This window comes from Micromesistius poutassou (assembly GCF_964030765.1).
Source record: "Micromesistius poutassou genome assembly, chromosome: 10".
Lineage (NCBI taxonomy): Eukaryota > Metazoa > Chordata > Actinopteri > Gadiformes > Gadidae > Micromesistius > Micromesistius poutassou.
In genome coordinates this window covers 3,533,921-3,547,694 of record NC_140280.1, presented here as the reverse complement: position 1 = coordinate 3,547,694, position 13,774 = coordinate 3,533,921, and the positions used below count along the sequence as shown (strand labels likewise).

Genomic DNA, 13,774 nt, shown 5'->3' with positions numbered 1-13,774 from the left:
CTCTAGGTGTCCGCGTTAGGTATCGTTTCTCGCATGGGGCCGTTTAAATGGACTTAGCCTCTGAGAACATCTTCAAATGAGTGTTTCTGACAGCCTATCTCATGCACCACTTGTATGGAAATCGGTGTGTGTGTGTGTGTGTGTGTGTGTGTGTGTGTGAGTGAGGGAGAGGTATCTGCAAAAAATAACTAACTTCTGACCTCTAGTGGTCGAAATGCAAATCGCCACTAAATGTTATAATCTATTTTACTATATCTATATTAATATAAATAAATATGTATGCATTTATATATATATATATATTTTTTTTTTATAAAGTTAAAAACTTCTAATCCAAATAACGAATGCCTTTCAGTAAATCATCCTGAAACTGTTCTGTAATTGAAGTTATGAATATATATTTTTAATTAATCTATTTTTATTTTTCTGGGAAAAGAGAACCGACAATTTGGTTTCTATCTCTTATACTCTTTCGTATGATATTATATATTATTCTATTTCACAGAATACATATCATTATATCATTGTACATCTATTTTCGAACAAATACAAACTGATAGCGTGTATGTATTATTATGATGTTTATAGACTATTTCATGTGACAGTTGGTATAGTTTACCAATAAAGTCCTTTATTTTTCATTGGATGGCAACATATGTTTTGTTTTTATTTAACAGTGTTATTCAGTCAGTACTACATTATGAACAATATAACTAGCAAAATCTGAATTTATGCAAATTAAATTACAATTCCAGTTAATTTCTAATATATATATATTTTTTTCAAATGACAAAAGTGTATATTTTAAATGTGCATGTAAACTTTCAATATTTTTTGTCTGTACCTAAGATGCTGAAAGATGATCATGGATCTCGTTATCTTCTGTAATATCTGAAAGAAATTCCAGATGAGAATACATATTTAAACAAGTAAGTTATCCCATATAAAGTACATGAATGAATAAAGCTATGAACTTAATCACATCATTATTCACCCTAACCCTTCCCCTAACCCTACCCCTTCCCCTAACCCTAACCCTAGCCCTACCCCTGACCCTAACCCTAACCCTGACCCTGACCCTGACCTTACCCTTCCCATAACCCTAACCATAACCCTAACCCTGACCCTAACCCTAACCCTACGCGAGTGGCTTCCTGTGCGTCCGGAGCCCGAACAGGAAGTAGTGCGTGAAGACGCGCCGGAAGGCGTTGTCTCGCAGGCCGTAGATGAGCGGGCTGAGCACGCGGGGGAGGATGACGAGCGAGAGGAAGAGCAGGTACTGGATGTTGCGCTCCATGACGACGCTGAGGTGCAGCCTCAGCACCGAGCTCATCGAGTTGAAGGTGGTGGAGACGAGACACAGGCACAGCTGGAGCATGTGCAGCAGCACCGTCCAGCGGGCCTTGCTCGCCCGCGCCGCCGCCGCCGTCGACCGTGCCGCCGACCGTGCCGCCAGCAGGATGCGGACGTAGGTGTACAGGATGACCGCGCCCACCAGCAGGAAGTAGAGCACGGTGAATGTCGTGTTGATCTGGCCAAAGAGCGCCCAGCCCAGCAGCACCTTGCGCTGGCAGGACCGCTGGAGGGCGGAGAGCTGGTCCTCCAGCGCCAGGAAGGCCAGCAGCTCGCTGAGAGGGTCCAGCGCCGCCACGCACCACACCACCGTCACCGTGGCGCCGGTGCGGCGTGGCGTGGAGATGCGGACGTGTCTCAGCGGGAGGCAGACGGCCACGTAGCGCTCCAGGGACATCAGGGCGAGGGTGAAGGGCGAGGCCATGGCGATGGTGTCGCCCAGCATCAGCAGGAAGACGCACAGGAAGCTGCGGAGCCACGCCCGCGCCACGGCCACCAGGTAGAGCGCCACACACACCAGGAGGTGGAAGGAGTCGGTGAGGAGCAGGTGGCCGAAGAGGAGGTAGCGAGACGACTCCAGGAAGGCGGGCCGGCGGCCCAGGGAGAAGAGCATGACGCCGTTGATGTAGAGGCAGAGCAGGCAGGGCGTCATGGAGACGAAGGCCTTCGCAGCCACGCCGGAGTTCTGCAGCGCAGAGCCGTTCATCGGCCAAGGAGCTGAAGACGGAACCACACACACACACAGACAAAAACACCAGAGTAACACAACCACACACACACACAGACAAAAACACCAGAGTAACACAACCACACACACAGCAGAGTATAACAACTGCACACACCTCAGAGTACCACAACCACACACAACACAGAGTACAACACACACACCAGAGTAACACAACCACACACAGTTTGAGTGTTGCAGGGACATTACCTCATCACGTAGAAACACTCAAACTGTGGTTTAGTTCTTGTGGTTGTTAAATGAAGCATTACTTTAGGATCTAGGATACTTTAGGTCTAGTATAGTCTAGTAGTGGTCAGCGTCTTTCAATACCGAGCCAAAAGGTTCTGGGTTCGAGCCCCATCACCACAGACACAGCCTACCTGCCCTGGATAAAAGCGTCTGCTAAAGACGACTGAAGCCCAAACACTAACCACCTCTCGAGGGCTGGAGAGCGTCTGATCACCTGATGAATGCTCACCTTCCAGACGAGCTTCTGGGGCTGAGATCATCTCGTCTGCTCATGTTTAACACATCTGTGTGTTGATGACATCACAGAGCGCGGGGGCCCGTCCACCAATCAGGAGGCAGGACGAGTCTGTCACGAGGGCTTGTGATTAGATGAAGAGTGGAAGTCAAAAGTTTTTACCCCACAAATGCTTAATTGCATTATAACTTTGCTTCTGAATTTTACAATTTGTATTTAACATGCTAAATAAAACTGAGACAAAATGTACATTTCAAGATTACAGATTTACCTTATCCCGTCTGCCACATAAATGAATGTAGGCCTGCTGTACACCTGGATTACTGATCCCAAATAGTCACCAGATTATCAGAAAATGTCAAACAATGTCATTCTCATGCAATGTAACGTTTTCAAAACACAAATCTCGTGGCATTGAAGTTTTTACCCCACTGTGTTCATCGGTCAAAACCCGAGACATCTCTCACCTCCCCCCGTCTCCTCGTTTATTAACTTCAGTTTCAGAAAGAACTGAAGGTTTACCAAACGTTTCTCTATTTGATGAGGGATTTAGTCATGGACGTAAAATGAATTGGAGGTACACCATAATTGTATTAAACTAAAGAAACATTAAATCCAAATGTTCTTAAACGGTAGGTCTGTACCTCAGACACGACACCAATGCTCGGGTCTAACCATGAACAATATAAAACTAAAGGATTATTTTGTCTTATTGTGTATATATTTAGAATCTCTTGTAACATCTGGATCTACGGGGTGTGGATTAAATATACTCTCAGAACGATAGATGTCCATGTTTCATGAACATATGTTTAGAATTGCCTTCTATATGCACTTTTATTTTTATTTTTTATTTGAAGCACTAAGGAAACACTTTAAAAACTTTAAAACTACTACTTTGTGTTGAATGATGAGGTGCGGTGTGCGCTGTGTGATTGTGCAGTGTGTCTGTGAATTGTGTATGTTGGTTGATTGTGCAGTATCCGTGCTGCTTATGTTTATGCGTGCTGCTTATGTTTGTTGATTGTGTCCCTGAAGCTACTGTAATGCGCCCTTTTAAATTGCCCCTTGGGGACAAATAAAGTGCTTTGAAGTTGAAGTTGAAGTTGAATGTCACCTGAACAAATATTACTCAAATTAAACATATTAGTAATAACTAATATTTGAAACTGTATTCCTAAATCAGGGCAGCCAGGCTTAGGACAGGACATGGCAGTGACCTCTGACCTCACCATGACCTTAGAACCCTAAATGTTTAACCTCTTGCCCGGTGGTGATCAGGAACATCCTGGATCTGGTTAGACGAAGGAACCTGAATACATCCTAGGATGAATGTGCTCTCTGGTCATCTGGTCATCTGAAGTAATCTGCGGTCAACCATGTCAATAGCATTTGGTGAATTTGAAGCCATATTAGAATTGAATTATATAACCCCTTAACATCAGAGCCATGAGATCGAGAGGACCAAGGAGTTGAGGCCAAAGGGTAAATGCAATGCATGCATACACACACACACACACACAAAAGCATGCACCCACGCACGCACCCCTACACACACACACACACACACACACACACACACACACACACACACACACACACACACACACACACACACACACACACACACACACACACACACACACACACACACACACACACACACACAGGGGTGACAACACCTTAAGTGTTTTGATGAACAGGAAGATTGTGTATAATTATCTCTAATGAAGGTGTCATCATATTTTCCACCTCTCTGTGTAAACATCTGTCATGAGGGCCACGGCCCCATCAATAATTCAGCTGTTTGTGTTGGACTACATGGTTCCTTGGAGAGCCCATTACCGTCGTCCTCCTCGCTCTCCTTGCACCAGGAGGCCTCCTGGTAGGCCGCTGTCATCAAGGTCTGACCCTGACCCTCAGACTAGCCTAGCTTGGCTAACTAGCCTAGCTCGGCTAACTAGTCAAGACTTTAAATCAAAGAAGCCTAAAAGAAGGACATTATATTGTTATGATTATTATTAATATAAGCACAGAAAGAAAACACACTCTATGCTCATTTTCTATTTCCATTCATTTATTCTCACTCTTCCAAGTCAAGATCATAAATACGAAAAAATAAGACAATCAACCCAGAAAAGACATGAAATCAAAATTAACAAAAATACATCGGAAAAAGGCAGGCAGAAACCTCAGTGCTCATAAAGAAATAAACATTTAGTCTACATGGTGAAAACATGACAGTAATACATTATATTACAGCTCATGTCTCATCATAGCAAATCAAATGTGAAATGACGATTCTTCACACGACTCCCAACTCGTGCCGTTAGGAATTAGCTGCAAGAGAATTAATCGTTTTACTGCTATTTTACTTACAAACAAATAGATTTTAACTTCATACTATCAATAGAATAAGATCTGAGCTCAGTGAAGGGTTCTCACCATAGGAATCCTTCCTTAAAGTCAGTGAACTTGTGCCGGACCATAAATGAAGCGATGGCATCTGCTACCTGCAGAGAAAAATACATTTAAATGTAGCTAACACATCTGCTACCTGCAGAGAAAAATACATTTAAACGTAGCTAACACATCTGCTACCTGCAGGCAAAATACACTTAAACGTAGCTATCACATCTGCTACCTGCAGACAAAATACACTTAAACTTAGCCATCACATCAGCTACCTGGGGAAAAAATACACTTAAACTTAGCCATCACATCTGCTACCTGGGGACAAAATTCACTTAAACTTATCTATACCCTTTGTCGTTTAGGATAAGTGAAGGGTTAGTAAAGGGAGGGCAGGGTTAACCAAGGGTTAGTGATGGGTTAGTTAAGGGAGGGCAGGGTTAACTAATGCCGCTTTTCCACCGCCAGTACCAGCTCGACTCGACTCGACTCGCCACGCCTTTTTTGCGTTTCCATTGGCAAAAAAAGTACCTGGTACCTAGTACCGGGTACTTTTTTTTAGTACTACCTCCGTCGAGGTTCCAAGCGAGAGGAGTAGGTACTTTTGTGTGACGTAAACAGACTGCTGGTAACTGATTGGCCAGCGGCTGTAAATGGGAATAATCACTCAAAGTTAAGTTGTGTCCGGCGTGGTTGGAGTCCACGAACCCGCTCCCGAGGGGGACACTGATCAGCGTTTCGCCGTGTGTGTCGCTCCTTTCCCGGGGCTAGAGTAAGGCTGCGCGTCGTTATGTGTGTCGGGCGTGGTTGTGTGTGTCCGGCGTGGCTGGAGTCCACGGACCGGCTCCGGAGGATCAGCGTTTCGCTGTTTCGTTTCAGTGTCGTTCCTTTCCTAGGGCTCGAGTTTCGCCTCTATCAACGTTACCGTATGACAACAATAGACGCGCAGTCATTGCGCTTTTTATTTTATTTTATTTCCCATCATAACCTTTCCCGGGAATCAGGAAATAGTCAGATTTCCCGGGAATCGCGTCTCCCGTGATTAAAACCTAATGACGACCCACCCATGGTGGAGAGGTTCTTTTCTACGACCCGCCCACATTGAAGAGGTACTTTTTTAGATGGAAACGCAACCAAACCGAGTTGAGTCGAGGCGAGTCGAGTCGAGTCGAGTTGGTACTGGCGGTGGAAAAGCGGCATAAGGGTTAGTGAAGGGTTAGTTAAAGGAGGGCAGCGGTAGTGAAAGGTTAGTAAAGGCAGGGTTAATTAAAGGTTAGCAAAGGGAGGGTTGGTTAAAGGTTAGTAAATGGAGGGTTAGTTAAAGGTTAGTAAGTGGAGGGTTAGTTAAAGGTTAGTGAAGGGAGGGTAAGTTAAGATAAGGGGGTCTAACCTTGTCTGGGGCGTCTTCGTGGACGGCGTGTCCACACTGAGGGAGAACCTGGAGCTGAAACTTCCCTGCGGAGGTGGAGGTGGAGTTGGAGGTGGAGGTGTGTTGCGTTACGGGTTTACGTCTTGTGTTTATATATCACATGTTCTTGTGTGTGTTCTGAGTGAGACTACATTACCCACCTTGCATCTGTCCGATGGTCAGGTCCTTGTCCAGCCGGTCCACTCCTACAACCGAATGCATCAGGATTCATTCTCAACTGTGCTCACATTGTCTATGAATGAAGCCATGATCATGTATGTATGTATGTATGTGTACATGTGTATTTGTGTGTGTGTGTGTGTGTGTGCTACCTGCGAGGAGGAGGAGCTTGGGGGAGGTGCAGGAGAGGAAGAGAGCTGACAGCCCTCTGAACCAACCGGTCCAGAACCTCTCAGTCCTGGAGAGATCCACCCTCCACTCAAACACACTGCTACACTGTCTCTAGAGAGAGAGAGAGAGAGAGAGAGAGAGAGAGAGAGAGAGAGAGAGAAAACAAATGTGAAAAAACAGACAGACAGAGAGAGACAGTAGAGACAGACAGACAGACAGAGATTCAGACAGACAGACAGACCCATGTCTCACCTCTTGTTCTTCCTCCCTCATCCGCTTCCTGTTGGACTGTTCCTCGACCTCCTGCTCTTCCTCCTCCTCTTCCTCCTCCAGAATGCCCCCCCCGATGGTGTTGGACTCCCCCGTCCTCCTGCCTTGCTCCTCCTGCCTGGGTGGGGTGGCAGTAGAACAACGCTCATTAAACAACGTTAAAGCTGCACTATGTCTGCATGTTCTCCCCTCATCAGCCACTAGGGGCTCGAGTAAGGCAACAGCTATGGTTATGTCGTAAGCTGTGTCGTAAGCTGTGTCGTTAGCTGTGTCGTTAGCTGTGTCGTTAGCTGTGTCGTTAGCTGTGTCGTTAGCTGTGTCGTTAGCTGTGTCGTTAGCTGTGTCGTTAGCTGTGCCGTTAGCTGTGTCGTTAGCTGTGTCGTTAGCTGTGTCGTTAGCTGTGTCGTTAGCTGTGTCGTTAGCTATATCATTTTTAACTGTCAACCCCTCAAAAGAGGTTGTTTCCCACGGTAACCAAGGCTACTGGATTCTACTACATGTCTTCAACCAGGTAACCCCGGCATGTCTTTACATTACCTTATTAAACCAAAACATGCTGGCTACCAATTTAACAAGTGGTGTTAAGAAAGGCTTCAGATATTTTTGTGGATGATGAATGATCATGTACTTTGTATAATACTGTATGTTGTATGATATAGGTCATGTATGTTGTATGATATAGGTCATGTATGTTGCATGTTATAGGTCTGCATGCTGTATGATATAGGTTATGCGTGTTGTATGTTATGGGTCATGTATGTTGTATGATATGGGTCATGTATGTTGTATGATATAGGTCATGTATGTTGTATGTTATAGGTGATGTATGTTGTATGATATAGTGTAGGTGATGTATGTTGTATGTTATAGGTGATGTATGTTGTATGTTATAGGTGATGTATGTTGTATGATATGGGTGATGTATGTTGTATGATATGGGTCATGTATGTTGTATGATATGGGTCATGTATGTTGTATGATATGGGTCATGTATGTTGTATGATATAGGTTATGTATGGTGTATGATATAGTGTAGGTGATGTATGTTGTATGTTATAGGTCATGTATGTTGTATGTTATAGGTCATGTATGTTGTATGATATGGGTCATGTATGTTGTATGATATAGGTTATGCGTGTTGTATGATATAGGTCATGAGGACCCAGACTCACTTCTTCACCTGCCCCCCCATGGATACGCGGGCTGACTCGATGTTCCGGATCTGTCCACTCTTCACACTGGGAGAGAGATCGCCATGGAAACCACAGTTATTTGCTCAGTTTGCACAGTTATTTATAAGTCAGGGAATCCTAACTTTCCCGGCACAGATTCATATAGAAAACTAAACAATGTTATAATTGATGATATTTAGCATATACCTCACCTCCACTCGATGGCGTTCTCCAAGGACTTGAAGGTCTTTGGACGACTCCTCAGGAAGCTCTGCATGCTGTTGAGCGCTTCCATCGCTGTGCCTGCACCCAGGAAACACTCACTCAGATGGTGTACCACAACATACAAACAACACACACACACACTAGTGCCTGCACACAGGAGACACTCACTCAGACGGTGTACCACAACATACAAACAACACACACACACACACTAGTGCCTGCACACAGGAGACACTCACTCAGACTGTGTACCACAACATACAACATCCAGACAACATGCAACACACAAGCTGGTACCTGCACCCAGGAAATACTCACTCAGACACCTTACTGTGTATCACAACATACAGACAACATACATGCTTGTGCATTCACCCGGAAATACATCAGACACCTAACTGTGTATCACAACATACAGACAACATCAGGCAGTTGCCACAGCAACCACTCTGTTTTAAATACCCCCCCAGTACCTTCCACCACGTCGATGACACACAGGCCCAGCAGGGACGGGATGTGATTGGCTGCGGCCGCATGGACGGCGATAGCCCCACCCATGCTGTGTCCAATCATCAGGATGGGGGGCGGGGCCTCTCCATACAGAACCTCCACCACCTTACTGATGTCACTTCACATTCGCAAAATAACAATATCATTCACAGACTCAGTACTACGCCACATTTTGCATGTGAAACTCTGGTATGAGGCTAGGAACCAGGAAATAGAAGTTGCTAATTCAAAAGGTATAAAGAGTGTTTGGCAATCAGAACATTCTAGATTGTGAGTCTGAGAGGCACAGTTTGACCTAAGTAAAATAAAGTCAGAGAAAATGCTCTTTAAATCTCAAAATCCAGAATGCAAATGGACCCTTTCCGAAAAGGTCAGATTAACCACAAGACAACCTGCATGCCTTCATCTCATTGGTTAAACTCCTCAGACCGCTTACCTGGCCATGGTCTCAGCAGACAAGTCTTCAGAGTTCTGCACCTTGGTGTCTCCTGCAGGAGATCACAGACCGTCACATAAAGAACCAACATATCATGGTTCTGGTTCCACCAGGGGAACCCTATGGAGAACCAACGCATCATCACATGGTTCCTCCACCAGGGGAGCCCTGAGGAGAACCAACACATCATCTGGTTCCACCACCAGGGAATCCTGAGGAGAACCAACATCATGGTTCTGCGTGACTCAGCTTCTGGTTGAGGGGCACTGAGAAGTCATTGTTGTCAGGCTGTGAGTCACCTCAGCAGGTCTATCCTGAGACTGTTGTGACGGATGTCAATGAGTCAATAGATATTGAGTTTCTAGGTTCTAATGGCTTCAGTCTTGTCTTCTGTTCTCCTCACCGTGACCTCGGAGATCCATGGCAACGACCCTGCAGTTGATCCGGCCGCAAATCACCGCCTGCAAACCAGTTACACACAATATACATTTGTTACATATGTTACATACAAGATACACATGTTACAAGATACACATGTTACATATGAGTCATGACTCATTGTATTACATACAATAACCATGTGAAACACAATAAGTTATGTTACATACAACATAAATTTGCAACAAACACACACGTTCCATACAACATACATCTTACATACAACATGCATGTTACATACAACACATGCATTACATACAGCATACATGTTACATGCAACATACATGCTACACAGACACCCATGTACGGCGCTACATGTGACTCACGGTGAAGACGGCCCAGGACAGGGCGGAGTGTCCTCCTCCGTGGAGCAGGAGGAGAACCGGCCCGTGGGACCCGCTGCAGTAGAGCCGGAACACGTGGGGCCCGAGTTAAGGAACCACACACCTTAAAGGAACCTGGGGGCCTGAGTCACCTGGCCACCATCTTGGCTCTGAACGCTCGCTGTTCTAAACACCACAACAACACAATCTCTCTCCCAGAATCCACTTGTGACATCACAAATGGTTAAAATACGGGCCCTTTAATATCGGGTGCAGCAGCGGTCACTATCACTGCATCACATGGATTGTGATGTGATGCCACTTAGCAGAGTATACAGAGACAGACAGTCATTAAGGAGCAGGTAGGGGTTAGAGGACATCCTGCTCTAGGACGCCTGCAGGTAGACTTGGGACATTGAGGATCGAACCCAGAACATTCTGCTGGGAGTCCAACACTCTAACCATCGGACTATCCTGCTTAGGTAGAAAACCATCCCTGACGTGTTGCCAGAGCCTGCATGTTGACGTCAGGCGGTGTGTAATGATACCACCCATCCATTCATAAAATGAACCCTCTCTAGGTGGTGTTTGTGGTGTGACTGCGTCTCCTAGGTTATGGAACTTATGGCCGTATCCATAGTGACCCCAGAGGAAGGGGAGGAGCAAGGATATGTCTTTCCCGCCACTGGCCTCCACCTCCACGTCCTCAATGGTCTGGAAGTAGCAGCTCCAGCCCAGCGGGCTGAAGTCCCGCTTCCGGCCGGGTCTGCAGGACAACAGCACAGCGGCCATGTTGGAACAACGCTCCGTGCAGAACACACACACAACATGGTGCTCGGAGACAGGGGAACGCACAACACGCTGAGAGGGACAGCAGCATGCAGATCACATTGGCGAGGTAGGGTGGAATGAACATGACACGTTCAGGGATTTGGAGAAAGGTTAAGTATAAAGGCAGGCTTTAACGATAACATCTCAGAATCATCTCCAAGTCACATCGGTCTTCATGAATCCCCGCTGGGGACCGTAAAGATCCACAACCACGGGTAAGAGAGGCTGGGTTGCCTTGACGTAGGACTAAGGTGTCAGGGTTAGGGGCCATTTTGATGTTCATTTAACGGTCAAATACAGAAGAAAGAAAGGTTAAAGGCACTGAGAAACACTTTCATAACCAAAATGATTCATTCATCTTGTTTGATATGTGTGTATGGGTTAGGGTTAGTGTATGTATCTATGCTATTAAGGGTTAAATAGATTAGAGAGTATGTTATCTACAAACTCAACGGTTAAGCTTATTGACACATATATCCTATTCAGGTTATGACTCAAGTTTAGCTTCACGTAGAGCAGACTACAGAGTGTACCCCTAGAATAAGCACCGATGACGTCCGTCCGTCCGTCCCCACTGCTCGTGACTAACTCTGCTCTCCAACAGATCCCCTCTAGAGACCCTACAGACCCAGGTAGAGAGTCTCACAGAAGTCTGGTCCTGCTATTGTTCAGACGAGTATCGTTCACATCTTCACATCATGCGTGAGGTTAACATGAGGGTAGACATTAATACACAACTACTGACAGCAGTGTTTGTCCATCCGATCAAAGATGAAGTCAGTTCAGACAAGGCTTCTACAAGCCGGCAGCAGTCCAGAGGGGATCTGCAACGGATCAATTATTACAATTAATTGCCAATGGTCAGATCGGGGTGGGGGGGGGGGGGGGGGGGGGGGGGGGGTTGTAAATATGAATACTCTTTGGCCCCAGGAGATCCAGAGATTGTAAGACAGCTCATCTTAACGGATAGGAAGTGAACAGACTGAGTAAAGTGGCTCTGACAGTAACCCCCTGGGAGTAGTTTGACATAGTTGACAGCCCACTAAAATAACCTGTGATAAACTACCAGTCTCACCCCATCCTCATCTTGGAGCCCGCCTGCAGCCCCCCTGCCGCGGGCGGGCGGCTGGACAGGAGGTTCAGGTGCAGTTGCTTCTCCATCCCGTCGGCTACGGACGATGTCCAGTCATGAACCGCAAGCCTCTCTCTCCTGCGAAGCGTGGATTTCAGTCAATTACAGCAGAAAATACGAGAAATCCTGGCGCACAACTGAGTACATTTCATACCCCAGACGTCACTTCGATGAGCTCTTCTTCTCCGTGTGCCACGGCCCCGCTCCCACCCCCTGGCGGCCGAGCGGCGCCGATACACCACGGCTCCGTCTCTGGAGGAAGACGTTGAGGGGAGAACAGCGCCCCCCACGGGCCGAGGTTAGGAAGGACATGCCACAATGACGTCATAGCGCTGAGGATTTCCTCTCATTGCCCCAGACATAACAGAATGAGAGTGAGCAAAAGTAAAAAAAAAAAAAGGTTATGAATTAAATGGAGATAATACAGTTTTTATGAAATAATTATTTATAAATAGTCAACTCGACACACGCTTGCACACACATCTACGCTATGCTTACGTCAACGGTGTTCTGGGTGTATTTATAGTGTGTGAACTGTTCCCAAGAACATGGAGTAACGGGTCTCTACGCACAGTCACGAGTCGTCATGATGCTTGTTTACCAGTGTGTGTGTGTGTGTGTGTGTGTGTGTGTGTGAGTGTGTGTGTGTGTGCGTGTGTGTTAAAGGTTAAACACTCTTGCAGCCTCACTTAGAAATCCATGGTTCAGCTGGAAAAGACAGGAAGCACCCTCACTGTGTGTGTGTGTGTGTGTGTGTGTGTGTGTGTGTGTGTGTGTCTCTCTCTCTCTCTCTCTCTCTCTGTCTCACTTTCAGCTTCTCTGTCTCTCTCTCTTCCTCTCTCTCCCGCTTTCTTTCAACATGTCAGCTGCACCAGGGTGTGTGTGTGTGTGTGTGTGTGTGTGTGTGTGTTGTGTCCCCTTTAACCTCCTTCTTCAAACCAGACTAGACCAGTTCCACTGACGCACAGGTGTGGCTGGCACGGAACATATATTATAAAACATATTTATATATAGAATCATTTGCATAAAGAACATATCTATATTTCATAGAACATTTATTATAAAACATATTTATATAAAGTACAACATATTAACATAAAGATCTATGTATCCCAGAACATATTATAAAACAATTATATAAAGTAAAAAATATTTACTCAAAGAACATATAAAAATAGAACATGTCCATATATCATAGAACATACGTGCATACAGAACATATCTAGAACATCTACATATATCACATCTATATATCATAGAATATATGAACATCACTTTATACATGACAACACAGGTTCACGTGTCAATCCTGTTACATCAGAGGTATCCAGGAGAATGGTTTGTTTTGAGCCCTTCGTGTGCCACAGACCGGTGACCTTTGACCTGATGAGTACGTAGAAGTCACATGTCAGAAGGAAGGCATGCAGGCATGTTAAAACCAGCTCACCCCTCTGCTCTGCCCAGACATCTCCCAGCCCCCTCCCCCCATACACACACACACACACACACACACACACACACACACACACACACACACACACACACACACACACACACACACACACACACACACACACACACACACACACACACACACACACACACACACACACACTCTCATACACAAACACCTCCAAACCACAAGCTTTTATGATTCAGATTCAGACCTCCACCCTGTCCATCAGATGGCTGGGGGTTCAGC

At 45.7% G+C, this 13,774-nt stretch overlaps 2 protein-coding genes across 3 annotated transcripts; both read right to left on the bottom strand.

The window, feature by feature from the left end:
- Positions 1 to 1,138: 1,138 nt before the first annotated feature.
- On the bottom strand, positions 1,139 to 4,464 carry LOC311353850 (odorant receptor 131-2-like; the record flags this gene model as incomplete). Its single annotated transcript, XM_084473658.1, has 2 exons — positions 1,139 to 2,070; positions 4,410 to 4,464. The coding sequence occupies 2 exons, from the start codon at positions 4,462 to 4,464 to the stop codon at positions 1,139 to 1,141; spliced, it is 987 nt and encodes a 328-aa protein (XP_084329784.1).
- Positions 4,465 to 4,619: 155 nt separating this feature from the next.
- ppme1 (protein phosphatase methylesterase 1) lies at positions 4,620 to 12,274 on the bottom strand. Of its 2 annotated transcripts, XM_084474026.1 has the most exons (15): positions 12,227 to 12,274; positions 12,016 to 12,150; positions 10,784 to 10,875; positions 10,113 to 10,207; positions 9,752 to 9,809; positions 9,349 to 9,400; positions 8,876 to 9,030; positions 8,390 to 8,480; positions 8,178 to 8,243; positions 6,988 to 7,123; positions 6,717 to 6,846; positions 6,546 to 6,590; positions 6,367 to 6,431; positions 5,010 to 5,077; positions 4,620 to 4,904 (listed from the first exon to the last, which is right to left on the bottom strand). In XM_084474026.1, the coding sequence occupies exons 2-15, from the start codon at positions 12,099 to 12,101 to the stop codon at positions 4,901 to 4,903; spliced, it is 1,143 nt and encodes a 380-aa protein (XP_084330152.1). In that variant the 5' UTR covers positions 12,102 to 12,150; positions 12,227 to 12,274; the 3' UTR covers positions 4,620 to 4,900. The 2 variants fall into 2 exon arrangements, with proteins under 2 accessions (XP_084330152.1, XP_084330151.1); XM_084474025.1 differs by lacking the exon at positions 12,227 to 12,274 and having other exon boundaries at positions 12,016 to 12,211.
- Positions 12,275 to 13,774: the final 1,500 nt, after the last annotated feature.